The sequence below is a fragment of the Triturus cristatus genome, chromosome 1_2, assembly GCF_964204655.1.
Source record: "Triturus cristatus chromosome 1_2, aTriCri1.1, whole genome shotgun sequence".
Taxonomy (NCBI): Eukaryota; Metazoa; Chordata; class Amphibia; order Caudata; family Salamandridae; genus Triturus; species Triturus cristatus.
The window spans coordinates 999671103-999687899 of NC_140580.1; the positions used below are offsets into that span (position 1 = coordinate 999671103).

The following is a 16797-nucleotide window of genomic DNA, read 5'->3' on the forward strand; positions in this document are numbered from 1 at the left end:
GTGCAGTTGCGTATTCTAGACTTGGCGTTATTAGTAGCAAAAAGATACATCACCATGCGCTGGAAATCAGCTGAAAGCTCCTTCATTACATACATGGCACAGTTAAATGGTCAGGTAGGTGGGGGCGGAAAGCGCATCCTTGCGTAGGGAGGAAGCCAGGGGACTCCGGAAAAATCCAATATCATTAGAATGGTATACAACACGGGAGGCCTTTAAAGGAAGAAGCCCAGACGGCATATCGGATGTTCCACACTCGCAGTGAGTGGTTACAAGTTATAGACAAACAGGAATTCAGCATAATATCTGGGGGAGGACTCTTTATACGGACTGAGGCCTGCCTTAATCAGGATGCTGGAAGGGACGTAAACATGATTTAAGAGTTTCTATAATCAGAGCAGAGGGGAGGAGTGTGAGAATAGGGTGGGAGGGAGTTGCTGGGTTGAAATTGAAGTGCTGTCATCTATATTATTGATGCAATTTCACGCAATGATGTCTATTATATTTGGGGTCCTGATCTAGACTGAACAAATGGAGTGATGCTGTTCTATGCTGCAGAATCCACATGATGGATGCTCCCTGTTTGACAGATGAATGATGTTGGAGAGTTTTGAAAATGGAAAAACCCAATAAAGTTTGTTATAAAAGACTTGCATATCTTGTTCGAATGCAGCACACTTTTCCGAAGCAAGCCCTCTTGCTCTCAAGATGCACAAATGGTTATTTTGTCGTAGCATGAAGGTATGTACGAGTCACCCGGAATGCAAAATCTACAGTTTTCTAGTTCCTTGCTCTAATACTTTTATTTTTCCATTGTTCGATATGGGTTGATAATTGCTGGGTTTTAAAATAACACTCGAGAGAACAATTCAATTTTCTTAAAAATTTGGATTTTTTTTAGATCGGCTATGTACATCTGTCACTACAATTGGATTAGCTGCTACCTTGATTATTTTACCACTATATAGGTGCAGAGTATAATGCAAACAAAGCTCATGGATGGTACAAGAGTAATTATGGTTTTGTGTTGAAGAACTTCGTTCTAGTGTTGCCAGGAGAAAGCACCAGTTCCGGGGGCCCGGGCTGGGGCACAGGCCGAGGCAGCAAATACACCTGTGTTGCTGGGCGGCCGACAGAAAAACAATTAACAGATCATCCTGCCTCAGCCAGCCTAACCCGACTAGACCCTCTGGCTTCGGCAGTCAATCAAGTAATAGCATGCTGCAGAGCATCATTTTGGACTCCAGTCTGCTCTCAGTCCCACGAGGGACCCAGGCCCAGCTCACTCGAGTCTCCCAAACAGAATGTGATAGACCCCAAACACGGAACTCTTCTCAGCTGCATATATTAAATTAAATATAATCAATGGTCTGATTCAGTTCAGGAGTGTGAGGCTGAGGCACACATACGTCACAGCCAGGCCTGCCTGTATTATTTCAAAAACACTAGGCTAGTTTAAACTTTTTTTCAACTTTCTAACTAGCCCTAAAATAATTCAAATTTTAACAAACTGGGCGGTGACCAGCAAGCACACTGCCGCACGGCGCAGCCAGCCTGGCACACTGATAGTACAGGCCGGGTGGCTCTGTGGAAGTGAGGCGGGCCTTCTGGCTGGAGCTGCAAGAAATTAAAGTTCAGATGTTGGACCGGCAGTGGGCACCACAGTGGGCAGTGGCTCACCAACCCAAAAATGAGTTAGTGTTGTATGACAAACTGGACTGTGACCAAAGCTTAAATAGCAGCATAAGCATTGGAGTAACAAACCTCACCCCAGGCATAACGTGCCCCCTATGTGCATGCACATAGCTTCATGCACAGCATGGACTTACTGCCCAGGGACCGCCATGCCTACCGCCTGCTAGACTATCCAAAAGTCATAATCTGGTGGGCGGCGGCAACCTTTGGTGGAGCGGTGGCACGGCGGTTTGCACCGTCGCGCCACCGCTCCGCCAAAAAGTAGCAATTAGGGCCATAGAGTTTTAGCAAGCCTTTCTAAATTTGCATGCAATGATCCATTGTGAACATTTGTGTTAAGTTATTTTTGTATTGTTTTAAATGTTAAATTGCCACATTTTTTGTGAACATTAATTTACTTTTGATATGTGTCTCTAAAACAAGTTTGCACATGAACATGTCTAACATTTTTAAATCTCTTTTTTAAAAAGATTTAGCGAGGGTGCCCTCTAGTGTATGTCTGTAGTGAGAAAAGGGCATGCATGTTCTCATCTAACATGTATGTTATGACAGGATCCTATCTCTATACATTGAAGGTGTGCAACTGAAGATCAGCCCGATTGTAAGAATCAACTTTTCAATATTTAAAAGACAAAACTATTGGTTTGGCAATGCCGATGTGGCACTGTTTGAAACTGCGTTTCATTTGGGGGACTACTACGCATCAGCCATACAGAGCTCAGAGGGGCGGAGTGAGGGTGATTCATTCCTTGTTATAATCTCGGCCAGCGCCCACTGCTGGTGAGAGAGAGCCAGGGGAGCATTTCAGACAGGACCTTCCTAGACTCTGCTGGTGATGGAGACTCCAGGCCACCTAACAGTCCTTTGCTGCTTCTGGGCGATGCTGTGCAGTGCTGAGGACACCTGCCCAGGTGAGTGCCACAGAGAACATGATGATGATAATAATGCTAATGATGACAATAACAATATTTAACAACAATCATGGCAATACAAATTAGACTACTACTAATAATAACAAGAAGAAGGAGAATAAGAAGAAGGAGAAGATGAAGGAGACGAAGAAAAAGAAATAATGTCGACTACCAAAATTAATAACAAAAATAACAACAACAATAATAATAATAAGGAGAAGAAGCAAATGATGAAGTAGAAGAAGTTGAATGCCAATAATACTAATAATAACAATAATAATAATAATCATAAAAATAGTAATAATAATAACAATAATAATCATCATTAACCTTATCATTTTCATCATAATCATACAAATAATGGTGATGGTAGCAGTCACAGCTATAATCAGCATTGCCAGCTGTGGTCAAGTTCCAGGCTGGCGAACAGTGAAACCTCTGTATTAATTCTGTGTTCCCAATTTGCCCAAATGATGTCATCCAGGGGAAACCATTGTATGCACCAATTAACTTTTCTTACTTTAGAATTCTATCCTGAAAGAATGGATAGAAAGCACTAAGATACTCTTTGTAAATGCCCAAAACCTTGATTTTTTAGGAGCCAAGTATGTTATTTGCTATCGGTTTGCACAGGAGCTTGCTTGGCTCAAAGCGACACAAAACATTGCATCCGTTTACTTACCACTGAAACGTCCTGCTGTTGCAGTGCCAAATAATAGTGCTGAACAAGCGCCTGTGCAAGCCTTAGATTTCTGAGCTCTTGTGGACAAACTTCACCATAAAAGCCTCAGCTGCGGCTCCACTCCTCTCCTCTTCCTAATTGGATGCCCAGGGTTCTGGCTCCAGTTCAGAGTTTCCAGTCACCAGGTATCATGGTAACTGGGCAACCTACAAAAATTATAAAAGCAGTTACTTAGTAAGTCTCAATATAGTTAGGTAAAACAATCATAAATCAATGCATCTAAAAAAAGGAGGGTAAACACAATTGTTTTGTTGCCTTAAAAATATGCAATGAGCCTACAAAAAAAATCAAGATTGTCTGGTAAGGACTGCTGTCATCATACTCATGTGTGCAACTTTGTAATCATGTTATCAATATTTTAATACATAGGATTGTGCAATCACTCTAAAAAAATGTGTCTTGTATTTTTTCATAATCGGCGACTTGTGAAGCACACTGAAATGACATCAGAACTCAACTGTAATATTTTATTACAGACGAGTTCTGGTGTCGCAATGACTGCTACTAGAGGTAGCAGCCAGGGGAAAAGGCAGGTCAGGTCAGAGAGCACAACTAAAGCAGCTGTTTAAAGCAACGGGAAAGGTTGTCTTTCTTTCTTCTGGTCTGGCTTTTTTAATACTACAGTGCGAAGCTGAAAGTAGATATTTATCCCAACATGTTTATTCTTTGCACTCCTTGGGAAATTATAGAAAACTTAAAGTCTTTCTGCCTGGTTCTGCTGCACCCTATTTTTTTTTTAACTGACTTCTAATCATCCTAATGAGGAGAACACGTAAGAGCCTAAACACCATTTTTCAGAAATACATATGCTTTATAGGATCTCTGGACCTAAGCACCAACCTTCGAAAACATTTACCATGCACTGTGGGCTCAAATCCACTAAATCAAGAAGTGTTTACTATCAGGGCCATCAGGTTGCCTCTACCCAGAAGTTTTCTTACCTGGGTGTGGTCTTCAAAGCCAAGTGTAACTGGGGTCCACGTAAGTTTAAAGCCGCACAAATGTTTGCTAGTGCTGCTGGCTTTATATACAACTTATTCTTCTGCATCGATAGAAAGCCCCTGGCTCCTCTTCTGGGAGTTCACAGGAGCAAGTGTCTTCCCATTCTTACCCATGGGGCGGGCATCTGGAGCTATACTTACATCTCCGCATTATAGACCCAAGAGAACCGGGTCTTGCCCAGCCTTCTGGGTGTACCTCCAGCCTATGCCACCTACAATGTCCATCAGGAACTTGAGACTGGGATTGTTGAAGACCACTTTAAACTGGCCCGGCTGGTGCTGTGGTGTGCAATTTGGGCGAACTCACTTCCAGGCCTGAGCAGGAGGGTGACCCTGGACTACCTTGCATGTGATAAAGGCCGAGCCATCCCCTGGCTGCAATGTATCAATCAAGAAGTGTCTTACTTGGGGAGACAAGATCTTTTTTTCTCCCCCTAGTATAACTAAGTAGAGCTTAATTGGGTCCAGAAAATTTTCCTAACTAGGAATAGTTAGCATAGAGACGAATCCGAATCAGTTAAACCCTCTGTCAGAGAGTATGTTAACTTGCAAACAACCCCCAATATGGAACCGTATCTGTCTTGGATGGATACACATGGGACAGAGTTTTGCTAACCAGATTTAAGTTTGGCATGATGAGTTGGTATTTAAGTTTTTCCCTGGGCCAATTTGACTCCACAAATCTTTGTAATCTGCCCCTGTGATGATTCCTAGGAGATGGTCAGAGGCCGTGTTGTACCTGCAATCATTAAATGATCCTACAGGACCTGTCTGCTGATGTTATTTTTTTATATGTTTCTAACTAGAATGTTTTTACCATGTATTGATTTTTTTTTATTCCTGTTTGAGTCTTGAATTGGTTTTTATACCTGTATTGTGCTTTTATGACGAAATAAAGTCCATTTGACTTGACATCTTCTAATCGACTGCTTCTAACATCTTTTTTCAACAACTAGCTAACAACTTTGTAATGTGTTTAATTTTCAACTGGTGATTCTAATTTTATTCTTTATGTTTGCAAAATGCTCTCTCTTTCATATGAAAGAGCTATGCACCAAGGATTTAAGTGGTTTGTGGGAAAGGATGGTGTGACCATGTATTATAAGGGATAAAGTACACGCTTTCATACGTAATAAGGATATTGCAAGTCATTTCAGAGTTCCAAAACCTTATAAAGGAATTCGGCCTTCAGCCTCGTTCCTTTATATGGCCATGGAATACCCTTGTGACTTGCAATATCCTTATCATGTACGTCAGGGAGCACCATATCCCATATATTACGGTTGTCATTATCAATAAATACAATTACTACTTATGCTAATAATAATAATGATTATAACACATGTAACCATTTGGAGTTGTAACACAGGGGATTATTTTTGCCAGAAGAAGATCCTGGGTCAGGTATTTCACATTTCTTCCTCAAGTTTTGAAATCTATTGATGTATTTGGCCGACTTTGAAGGCCTTGACTTCCTGCTACACTCTTTTTAGGTGTGGCGACAGGCTGCTTTACCTGGGTGACAGATCTTATTGTTACTAACTAGTGACTTCAGAGTAAATTACTCTTTCACCAAATGCCTGCTGGCTACTTTGTGCATCACTGCACAATTCAAGGAAGGTTATCATTGCAAAGCATGGAGTAATATTTAACTTGCTAAATGTACAATGAATTATTACACTTTCTGCCATATTACATCTTGTAAGTTGCCAATAGATTCTGAACACATACAATTTTACTTTGTTTTGTAATGCAACACATGAAACAAAGGAAGATGAATGTATTTTCCTAGTTCAAGTGCAAGTCTAACCCTAACAAGAAGCCCTGATTCCTTTCTTCTGCAACAGTCAGGACGGTGTGACCTCAAGATGGATGCCACAAAGTCTTGCAGAATTTCCGATTTTTTTTCTTTTTTTAACCTGCTCTATTTATTTTTTTATCTTTGATCATCAGGTGTGACTCATAAATTATTGTACAAGTTTTTTTCTATGTCATGGAAAAAAGAACAAAACTATAAGAAGGACTATAACAAAGATTCCTTTCCGATACAATCTTTGTTTCCATAGAACCTGGCAAAGGACTATAATGAAGGCTCTTCCGCTGTCCGCCAATATTCACATAATTTGGTTTTAAAGCAAGAGAGCCTTGATTGTAATCCAGCTTCTGTATTATTCAGAGAGGACAATAATATGCACATGCACAAAGTTCTCTTATCCAGAGGTGAGAATGCAAGATACTAATTAGGATAAGAGAAAAGGTATGCTTGCTCCTAACGTTTTCTGAATTAATGTGATTTCGATGTGCTCTTAAACGTTTTTTAATTAATAATCAATAATTGTACCTGTTTTGCTAGGTTTAGTAACTCTTTTAGATTTTTACTTGGTCCCAGTCAGACGTGGGGGGCATGTTATTTACTCCAATAGCGCTCTACTGCTATCCTGGAACGTAGCGGACATCTTGAGGTGCCCTTCCTGGTGTTCATGCTCTAGTCTCCACTGTAATACCTTTAGGTTTGGGGAGGGCACTTATGTTTGTCAACACTGCAAGTTTAGCCTTATCTCCTCTATAAGGCAAAATGACCACCTAAGAAGACTTCAAAGTGTAGCAAATGGAGCTAATTCTTACCTATTCGAAGACCATAATAAGAGTACCCTCCAATGTCCATGCTCAGGCCACACTGAGTTTGTATTTTTTAATATCAACTGTCGCTCCCTCCCCAAACATCATGCTCATATCCTGGATTTCCTAATAGATAAGCAACCGGATGCGGGTTCTCTAGGAGAGACATGGCTACATGAGGGCTCGGGCTGCCCTCCTGTCCAATTACTCTATGATTAAAAAGATAGGCAACATAAAATAGATGGAGGTGTGGCAATTATTTACAAAACAGAATGTGAGTGCAAAATAGAAGATTTCAATGTGCCGGACTGCGAAAGCTTACTCTTCAGAATCACACTAATGCCCAAATTTACATTGTCGGGCATATTGCTAGATCGTCCCCCTGGCTTAGCGGAAAAATGGGTGCTCTTGTTACCAGATTTAGGAGCCCCTTATATTTTAAAGATGGCTAACTTCACAATTCTGGGTGATTTTAATCTTCACTTAGATGATGTCAAATGCTCTAAAAGCACCTCGCTTACGGCTAACTTTGGGGTGATAAATTTGCCACCGTGCAATTCCGACCTCACTCATGTAGCCAGACATTTGGTGGACGCCTTTTTTTCCAATCTGCCTGACCTTAGTAGTCTCCCTCCCCTTCCTCTACCCTGGTCAGATTACTTTGCTGTGCCTTTTACGCTGAAAGTGGTCTCCTCCCATACTGAAGGACTGGGTTATTCTTAAGACCCAGCGGTGCCAGGGAACAACACCTGAAACCTTCGTGGGTTACCTGTTCTGGCGTACCAAACACAGAGACACGGGACACTTCCAGCGACGTCAGAGATCAGCGTTTATTTACTGCAGGGATACAGAGGTCACAAGAAGTACACAACGTGTAGGTTCTCGGAGACTGCTTCAAATTCGTAGAAGTGGGTCGCTCCTTTTATACACGTTTTTGCCATAGCACAGTATGGCGAACAAAGGTTACAACTCGGTTCCCACAATAAACTTCAAAAGGGTCGCATTCATGTTTCAGGAGGCCGGAACATAATTACAACAGTCCTGTCAGTTCCCAACTGTAAAAACATATTCCCTCCGCAATAAACACATTTCCTCCCAACCATAAAAGCATTAAGGAAGGACGAAAAACAGAATGCGGGGAAAGAACGAGGATGCACAACAGGTTAGAAAAGAGTGTTAGGGGCAATAAAGGAAACTCGATAGAGGGGTCAAAGACCTCGTGTCTAATGTATACGTGACTGGAACAATAGACCGGAGCGGCAAGATGAGCCTCAAGCAGGGCCATCTGCCTTAGTCGTGTCATTTCCCTCATCGTAAAAGTCACCTCAAAGGAACACGTGTCCTCCGTGTAAGCTTGAAAGTTCCAGGGTCACGAAGCGGACAAGAAGCCCGTTCGCTGGCTACCTGAGGGCAAGAAACAAAATGGACGCTGTATCTAAAATGGAACCCGAGGGTTCGGATGAACGAACCCGAAAATGAGGCGAACCATACGTGGCTGTATAGCGAAACTTCGTACACCCACTATACTCGTCATTTGCGGTTCATAGATACCAAACTCATCCATATTCGTCACCACTCAGAAAGTGCCGTCCCGTCTCACACGGAACCTCAGACGCTCCTTTTGCCCTCATGTAGGCAAGCACTAGTCAAGATCGGAATCTATATCAATATTCATCAGATCGTTCAGATGCTGCTGGAACATCATTCTGCTCATCAATGTCTCCTTGGTAACAGATGGCCGCCTTATACACGTCGCAGCGCATAGGCCACATAAGGCAGGACCACACTGCACACAAAGACAACACGTGAACAGAAACGCTACAACAGCCCCTACGACCATTAGAATCTTCCAACCCCAGGTTGACATCAGGCCCCAAAACCATCCTAGGAGCGTCCAATTACCTTCGTCCACGTGTATGGACTCGGAAATCTTGTGCAACTTCGAGATGGCTTGATAAACAGTTGGTACTATACTCAGTCTCACTCAGATTCTTATAGGCCTGCACTTCTTCATCTGGAATGAGTGATGCATCGAAAACATCTCTGTCCAGATCTGCTATGGCTATCGCCAAAGGCTTGTGGTACGGCCCAGGACCGAAGTTGACAGACCGTGGCTCTCGACTGGGGTAGGAATCTAGTGCACTGCGGAACATAGTTTGGAATGCTCGAGCTGAACCCTGGGAGCTGTATGGAAGGACCAGATACGGAATACCCCTATCCATGGTGTGTGGCATTAACCCACATACCCAACAATTGGTAGTATTCACCACCAACTGATGCTGATGTAGGAGTTGAACAAAGGAATTATTCATGAATTCCGCACGTCTAACCTGCTCATGTTGAGGCAAAGGATGAAAGGAATGTGGGGAGACAGTGGTGAGGGAACTTAGGTTAAGAGAAGAGGTAGGTGAAACAGAAGGCAAGAACAACGATACTCCGAAATACACTCCACCCACCAATAACATAGATACAGTTAGGAACAATAGAAACACCTGAAACAAAAAACATTTTGTTTGTACAACCCTCCATAACTCTGATCTCTGTGCCAACACCCTTTCTTCTTCCACCAGCTTAGAGAATGCCATCCTCTACAAACCGTCCGTGACGTACTTGACGCACTTCGTTCTGAGTAGCGATTATCAATCCCCAGGAGTTCCCAGGAATCGACAAAAGTAACCAACCTAACGTCGGAAACCTGCTAAGCAGAAAGAAGTACCCGCACGGCCCTACGGTAACCCGGATGGCGAGGTTTCCTTGAAACGTTCAAAGTTATTACAAGTCTCTTAGCAGTGGAAAGCACAAAAACTCAAAAAGAAAGGATGTAATTGTTCATAATGTTCGTAACGTTAAAAACCACTATACTGTTAATTTTTATTAGTCCTTGAACGAAGAAAGTATCGACTTCTTCCAGGTCGAGTTTGCTCTACGAACAATTGTTCAGCTGGCGCAACAGTGTTCAATGAAGCAGATGACGAGTCGGACCTTGGGTTCTCTGCTACTAATGACTCCACTTGTGGACCCGGCAAAGACGAATCCTCTTCCACAAGTTGAGCGTCGCTGAATGGCACAAAACGCGGAGGAGTCTCAGTTTCTCCGGCCGAAATCCCAGTTCTCACCCAACCGTCGGTTGGTAAGGGGATCGGTACCTTCTTTGTGTGACTGGCATGGACCCAATTTTTCCGGCCCTCCAGTCGAACCGCTGTCCTCGTCGTCAACAAGACTAGGTGGGGTCCAACAAATCTGGGCTCCAAGTTACGCTTCCGACCGAAGTTTCGGGTGACCACCCAATCTCCTGGCCGGAGCTGATGTCCAGGACCCTCTGTCTGCGCTGGTAGAGCTGCAAAGACCTGTTGATGAATTAATCGTAGTTTAGTGGTCAAATCATACAAGTAATCGATCAACATTGGATATTCAAGACTATCAAAAGCCCTAGGTCTCGGGACTCCCCAAATATTTGCAGGGCGACCGAACACAATCTCATATGGGCTGAGCCCTACTCGAGAGTGTACAGTTGCTCTGGTCGATAGGAGAGCCAGAGGCAAGGCATCAGGCCATGACAGACCAGTCGTAGCTTGAATCTTAGCGAGTTTCAGCTTCAGGGTACCATTTTACCCTTCGACCAAACCCGCTGCCTGAGGATGGTTGGCACTGTGGAATTTCTGTCGTATTCCAAGGCCTTTACACACACTCTGCATTACACTTCCCACAAACTCACTTCCATTATCCGACCACACAATCCGCGGCATTCCATACCTAGGAAAATACTCCTTCAGCAGGATTTTTGCTGTTGACAGGGCAGTATTATCCTTAAGAGGATAGGCCTCAATCCATCTGGAGAACGCGCAAACCACAACTAAAACATACTTCAGATTATTGCATCTCTCCATATGGATAAAGTCCAGCTGGATAACCTCAAAGGGACAGGCAGGAGGAGCAAAATGACCAGGTGGAGTGGGGGTACCTTTTCCGGGATTGTGCATCAAGCACACCATACAATTTTTAACCACTCTTTCGGCACACTTAGCGATACCATCATTCCTCCATACAGGAGACAAAAACTTGCATATTCCTTTCGCACTAATATGTGACAACCCATGGGCCATCGTCACAACAGCTAATACATACGCGTCTGGTAACATCCACCTCTGACATTCCGTCAGGTCAACCCAACATCCATGCATATCCAATTTCCCTGTACTTTCTTTCCACTTGGTCTTTTCAGCTTCAGTAGCTTCGTTCTGAATTTCTTTCACACTTTCAACAGTATTCTCACACATACCAGTCTCCGTCGGCCACCTTACTGAACTCGTGACATACATTCGAGTCGCAAGATTCTTAGCCGTTTCCTTAGCAATCTCATCCGCAAATGCATTACCACGACCAACATCATCCGTCACTTTCCGATGTGCACTACATTTGACGATCGCCACTTGTTTAGGCAACGTAAGTGCATCCAGAAGATCATTCACGAGATGCCCGTGCTGGATCTTTGTACCATGCGATGTCATAAATCCTCTTTCTCTCCACAATCTTCCAAAGTTATGCGCAACACCAAACGCATACTGACTGTCGGTAAACACATTCACTCGCTTTCCCTTCGACAGAACACACGCTCTTGTTAATGCAATTAATTCTGCTGCTTGTGCTGAATTCTGGTTCAATCTCGCAGTTTCCACAATCGTGCTTAATGTCACCACAGCATACGCAGTCGTCACATCGCCATTCGGCAATTTGAAGCAAGAGCCATCCACATACAAAGTACCATCAGGGTCTGACAAGGGGGTGTTTTTCAGGTCCACACGACCTTTTGTTTCTTCCTCAGTCCGTAAATAACAATCATGGGGCAGCACATCATCTGATCCTATATTAATCGGCAACAATGTCGCCGGATTCAGTACATTACAACGCTTAATCTGTATATGACTTGCCAAAAGGGTCAGCTCGTACCCGGACAACCTTGCACTCGTCAGATGTTGAGTCTTTGTCCGATTCAAGAGCGTATCAACTGCATGCGGAACCATTACTATGAGCATATTGTCCATGACCAGACCTGCGGACTGCCGAATAGACGCCGCAGCTGCCGCTGTCGCCCTCAAGCAACTTGGCAACGCTCTAGCCACCGGGTCTAAGGTCGAGGAAAAATATGCACACGGACGCTGCTTATCACCAAATTGTTGCGTTAGAACACTCAACGCACAACCGTCCCTCTCATGGACGTATAATGTGAAAGGCTTGCTGTAATCAGGAGTACCTAACACAGGAGCCGAACACAGCGCATCACGTAGTTCAGAAAAACTTTTCTGGCATTCCTCCGTCCAAGGCAAAGGAGTTGAAACGTCCTTGCACGTGAGGGCTACCAATGGCTTCGCTAACAGTGAAAAGTTCGGGATCCACTGTCTGCAGTATGACGTGATACCTAAAAAGGCACGCACATCTCTCTGAGTTGCTGGCACAGGCATTCGAGCAATTGCTGCAATTCGTTCAGGGGTCAACCTTCTTCCCGCCTTTGACAATAAGTGACCGAGATAGGTAACTTCTTGACAACAATATTGTAGTTTAGAAGGTGACACTTTATGATGTAAAGCACAGAGATGCTGTAACAAAGACACTGTAGCGGCTCTACAGAGCTGTTCAGTGTCAGCAGCAACCAACAGATCATCAACGTACTGAATCAAGGCTGCACCAGCCGGTAACACAAATGCATCAAGCTGACTTTTAAGAGCTTGGCTGTAGATTGATGGACTCTCACAGTAGCCCTGTGGAGCGCGTTTGAATCTGAAGCTACGACCACCTAATGAGAAACCAAACAAATCTCTGCTTTCCTCAGCAATCGGAATGCTAAAGAACGCATTCTTCAGATCGATGACCGAGAACCATGATGCAGTGGCTGGAATCAGAGTCAGTAAAGCTGTAATGTCTGGCACCACAGGAAACTGCGGAACAACGACTTTATTTACCTCCCGTAAGTCGATAACTAGACGATACACGGGAGGCTTGGAGGGATCCGTTCGTTTCAGAATAGGCAACACGGGACTATTGCACACATTACCTCGTGTCTCCTCAATAACATCTTTGCCAATCAGATCGTAAATGATCGCTAACAGTGCCCTTTCACCATCAAGGGAAATACGGTACTGAGGTATACGCGGCAAACGCGCACCAACTTTTAGTTGGACAACATAAGGTGGTATATCCAACAGGCCCACGTCATTGGGACCTGTCGCCCACAAGGAGTCTGGGAGAGATCTCAATTCCGATGGGAACTTATCGATCGATAAATACATAGGGGAAATCACGCTCTTACCCAACGTAAGCTCCACACCCGCAGGAGAACAGTACAAAGTCGCATGTAACCTTTTCAACAAATCTAAACCCAAAAGATTCTCACCACAACCAGTAGTCAAAATCAAAGGAGCTTCCAGCTCATGAGACCCAATTGTAAGGGGCAAAGGGCTAGAAACTGGATTGCTAACGGGGGCGCCAGAAAATCCAACGGAAACATTCGTTAAGCCAGACAAAGGCGCGCCAGGGAGTTTTGAATGCATGATGGAACTTTTTGCTGCACCAGTGTCCAACAGAAAAGGCTCAACAACGCCCATAGTGGCTACTGCAACATAAGGCCCTCTCTGATCTACCGGAACTGATACTTCTCCCTTCCTTTGTCTATGGCTGTCCTAGTAGATACCATCCGCATCAACATCACACTCAACATAGCAATCATCCACATGATACTGTGTAGACCGACCGGACGATTGTTCGCGCCGATCGAAACAATTTTGCGACTCCGAAGACATCGCAAAGCGTTCGGCCTGATTCTGGGTAACTCCGCGACCTCTACCACGAGAGACCTGTTGAGGACCGCTACGTCCTCCCCGAGCCGATACGCCATTGGTCCTATCACGGAGAACCGGACAATCAAACTTCAGATGGCCTTCCCCACGACAATACGCGCACTGATTATATCCCAGCACAAAGCGAGGCGCAGGCGAAACATTGCGCGGCTGTGGTCTAGAGAACTGTGATTGCGATCTATTTGGCTGCTGTGTATCACTGAAATTCGAACGCGGTGGATAGGCTTGCTGCAACAAGACCTTAGTTTTGAGATCCTTAGTTTTCTTTTCTGCACGCTCACTTTCCTCTTTTTCTCTATTTTCGTAATATTGGGCCGTAGCCAATATTTGGGCAGTGGTAGAGACAGCCCACACACTCTCAGAATTCTTCAACTTATTGCCAAGGTCGGGTGACAAATTTGATACAAATTTATCAACGAACAGCCGCTGACCACCCTCGGAACCCATGTCCTGACCGCTATGATCAATGAACGCTTCCTCAAATCTTGTAAAGAAATCAGAAACACTTTCATCCCTCTTTTGCCTGCACGCCGATAATTTGTCCCAATTGACGCGCATCGCTGGCATAAGTGTTTTCATGAGGGTAATTATTCTCTGGGGCAAAGCCACAATAATCTGTTCGGGTTTAGCCCCACCAACCTGCCGGGCATCTGCCGCTGTAAGGGCAGGCCAGTCACCGCCTAACTCGGCTACGTGATTCTCGTGCCGAATTTTCGCCCAAATCGGCTGAGGCACCACATTGCCGAACAACATATCAATATCAGCTAGGTTCATAACAGTAGCATCCACCAATTGGGACAGCTCTTTATAATACCCTGCAGGATTCTTACGGGGATCAGGTAAGGATTGCTTTACTTGTAACACTTCCGATCGTTTCCAAGGGAGGTGTATCCACACTCTCTGGAAATGGCCTGGGACAGGAGGGATAGCAGCCTGATCACCTGGCATCCATACCGGGGGAACTTCCCGCATAGGATATTGACCAGGTTGTGCCATCCATTCCGCGGTCGCGTCCTTAAACAGCGCACGTGGTTGCACTGTACATCGAAAGGATAGCAAGCGTCCCAGAGCCTCTCGAACTTTGTCACCTACAATTGTACCCGTGGCAAACCGAAGCTGTAGCTCGGAAACCTCAGGTGGTATATCATCAGCTATATCATCGTCCCACTCCTCTTTCAATGACTTACACAATTCTTCGAACACAAATCGTTGCGTGGGCACATTAAACTGAGAAAACGTTTCAAACACTACACGTGGGGTGTATTTAACAGGGTTACGAATCCATCTACGTGCCGTTTTCACCAACGATTCACGTTCCCTACCATCAGGAAGCTGGCTGCGTCTTTGAGCAACATCTGAAAGAGTTGAACCAAGTATCGGCCCAAAGAGCGGAGAATAAAGAGAAGCAACAGCAGTCATGAGACGACTACGAACAGAAGGAGAAGAGGAAGAAGATACAGGCGTAGCAGCCATAGGGGTGGAAACAGTAGAAGTAGACGCAGCAGCAGGAGTAGCGGGAACGACAGGCTGAGGAGGGACTTGGAAAGGCGCAGTAGGGAGAGAAGCCGGAACAAGAGGATGTACGATCTGAGGCCCCAGGGGATTCGGGAGTACGGGAGGAACGGCGGGCTGACCAGCAGCCGCCAAATCAGCGGGTTGAGGAAGAGGTGGACGAACGGGACCCATAACATCGGGAGCATAGGGAGGTGGCGATTTCATCAGATAAGACAAAAGCGAATCTTCCACTGATTCTTCTCCTGTCTTATCGATCGTAGAAGGTAGCGCCGGATAACATTTGTCGACTGCCATATGGTGAAGCCGAGCGCTAACTTCTTGCTCTTTCTCATCTTTGTCTAACTGATACTGTTCCGCATTGCGCATCACCGTAATAACACCTTCTCGCTTATTTTTCTTATTCTGTTTGATTTCTTTCTGTTTGGCCTCTTTCCGCCATAACCGGAAGGAATCAAACATGGCCGGCCTAGCTTTCCTTTTAAATAATTTAGCTTCCAAGTTATCTAAAATGGCAGTCTCGAAACTACCATGAGGTGGCCAACTAAGGACGCCATCCTTTTTAGTGTAACGAACCCAATATTCATTATATACGATAGGACCCACGCCATGGCGACTATAGAGCTCATAAAGCGGAGTTCCAGCCGGAGGTATCGGACATGAATCCTCCAGCCGGGAATCCATGCTGCAACATTTGAGAAACCCAAACAAAGTACTACGGCCAGGCATCGTGCACACTAGCCAAGTATACAAACTTCAAGGGCTATCGAATTACGATGTCCTCGCAAAGATGCAAGACCCTCGGTTTTTGGCAATTGCAATCGTCAAATAAAACCCAACAACTAAGAACCACGAATGCTATGGAACCATGCAAACAACAAAGCAATACTGGGAGCGACCCACAAATACTTAACTGAGAGAACAATGGCGTCACCAGGAAGGCCCGTCAATCGTCTCGCCGTACAAAGGACTACGCCAGGCGCCAAAACAGGTCGACAGTCAGGGCATCGGTCCGTCGCAGCCGTCAGGAGGCGGGGATCTTCGCGGGAAAAGACGTCGGGCCACTTATTTCGACAACTGGATCGATGAAGCGGGGTGCACCTTCCCTCGGAGATTTCACACGAAGTTCCTCACGATCGTCGGGCTTTGGACCGGTACCGTTGATGTCGCCCCACGTTGGGCGCCAACTGAAGGACTGGGTTATTCTTAAGACCCAGCGGTGCCAGGGAACAACACCTGAAACCTTCGTGGGTTACCTGTTCTGGCGTACCAAACACAGAGACACGGGACACTTCCAGCGACGTCAGAGATCAGCGTTTATTTACTGCAGGGATACAGAGGTCACAAGAAGTACACAACGTGTAGGTTCTCGGAGACTGCTTCAAATTCGTAGAAGTGGGTCGCTCCTTTTATACACGTTTTTGCCATAGCACAGTATGGCGAACAAAGGTTACAACTCGGTTCCCACA

At 44.9% G+C, this 16797-nt stretch overlaps 1 protein-coding gene across 2 annotated transcripts in view; it reads left to right on the forward strand.

The window, feature by feature from the left end:
• Positions 1 to 2474: 2474 nt before the first annotated feature.
• LOC146868568 (ryncolin-2-like) overlaps positions 2475 to 16797 on the forward strand; it is a 304312-nt gene continuing 289989 nt past the window's right edge. For both annotated transcript variants that reach the window (XM_085611342.1, XM_085611352.1), the window contains exon 1: positions 2475 to 2603. In XM_085611342.1, the coding sequence (XP_085467468.1) occupies positions 2528 to 2603 (76 nt within the window). In that variant the 5' untranslated portion in view covers positions 2475 to 2527. The remainder of the gene's footprint in view (positions 2604 to 16797) is intronic.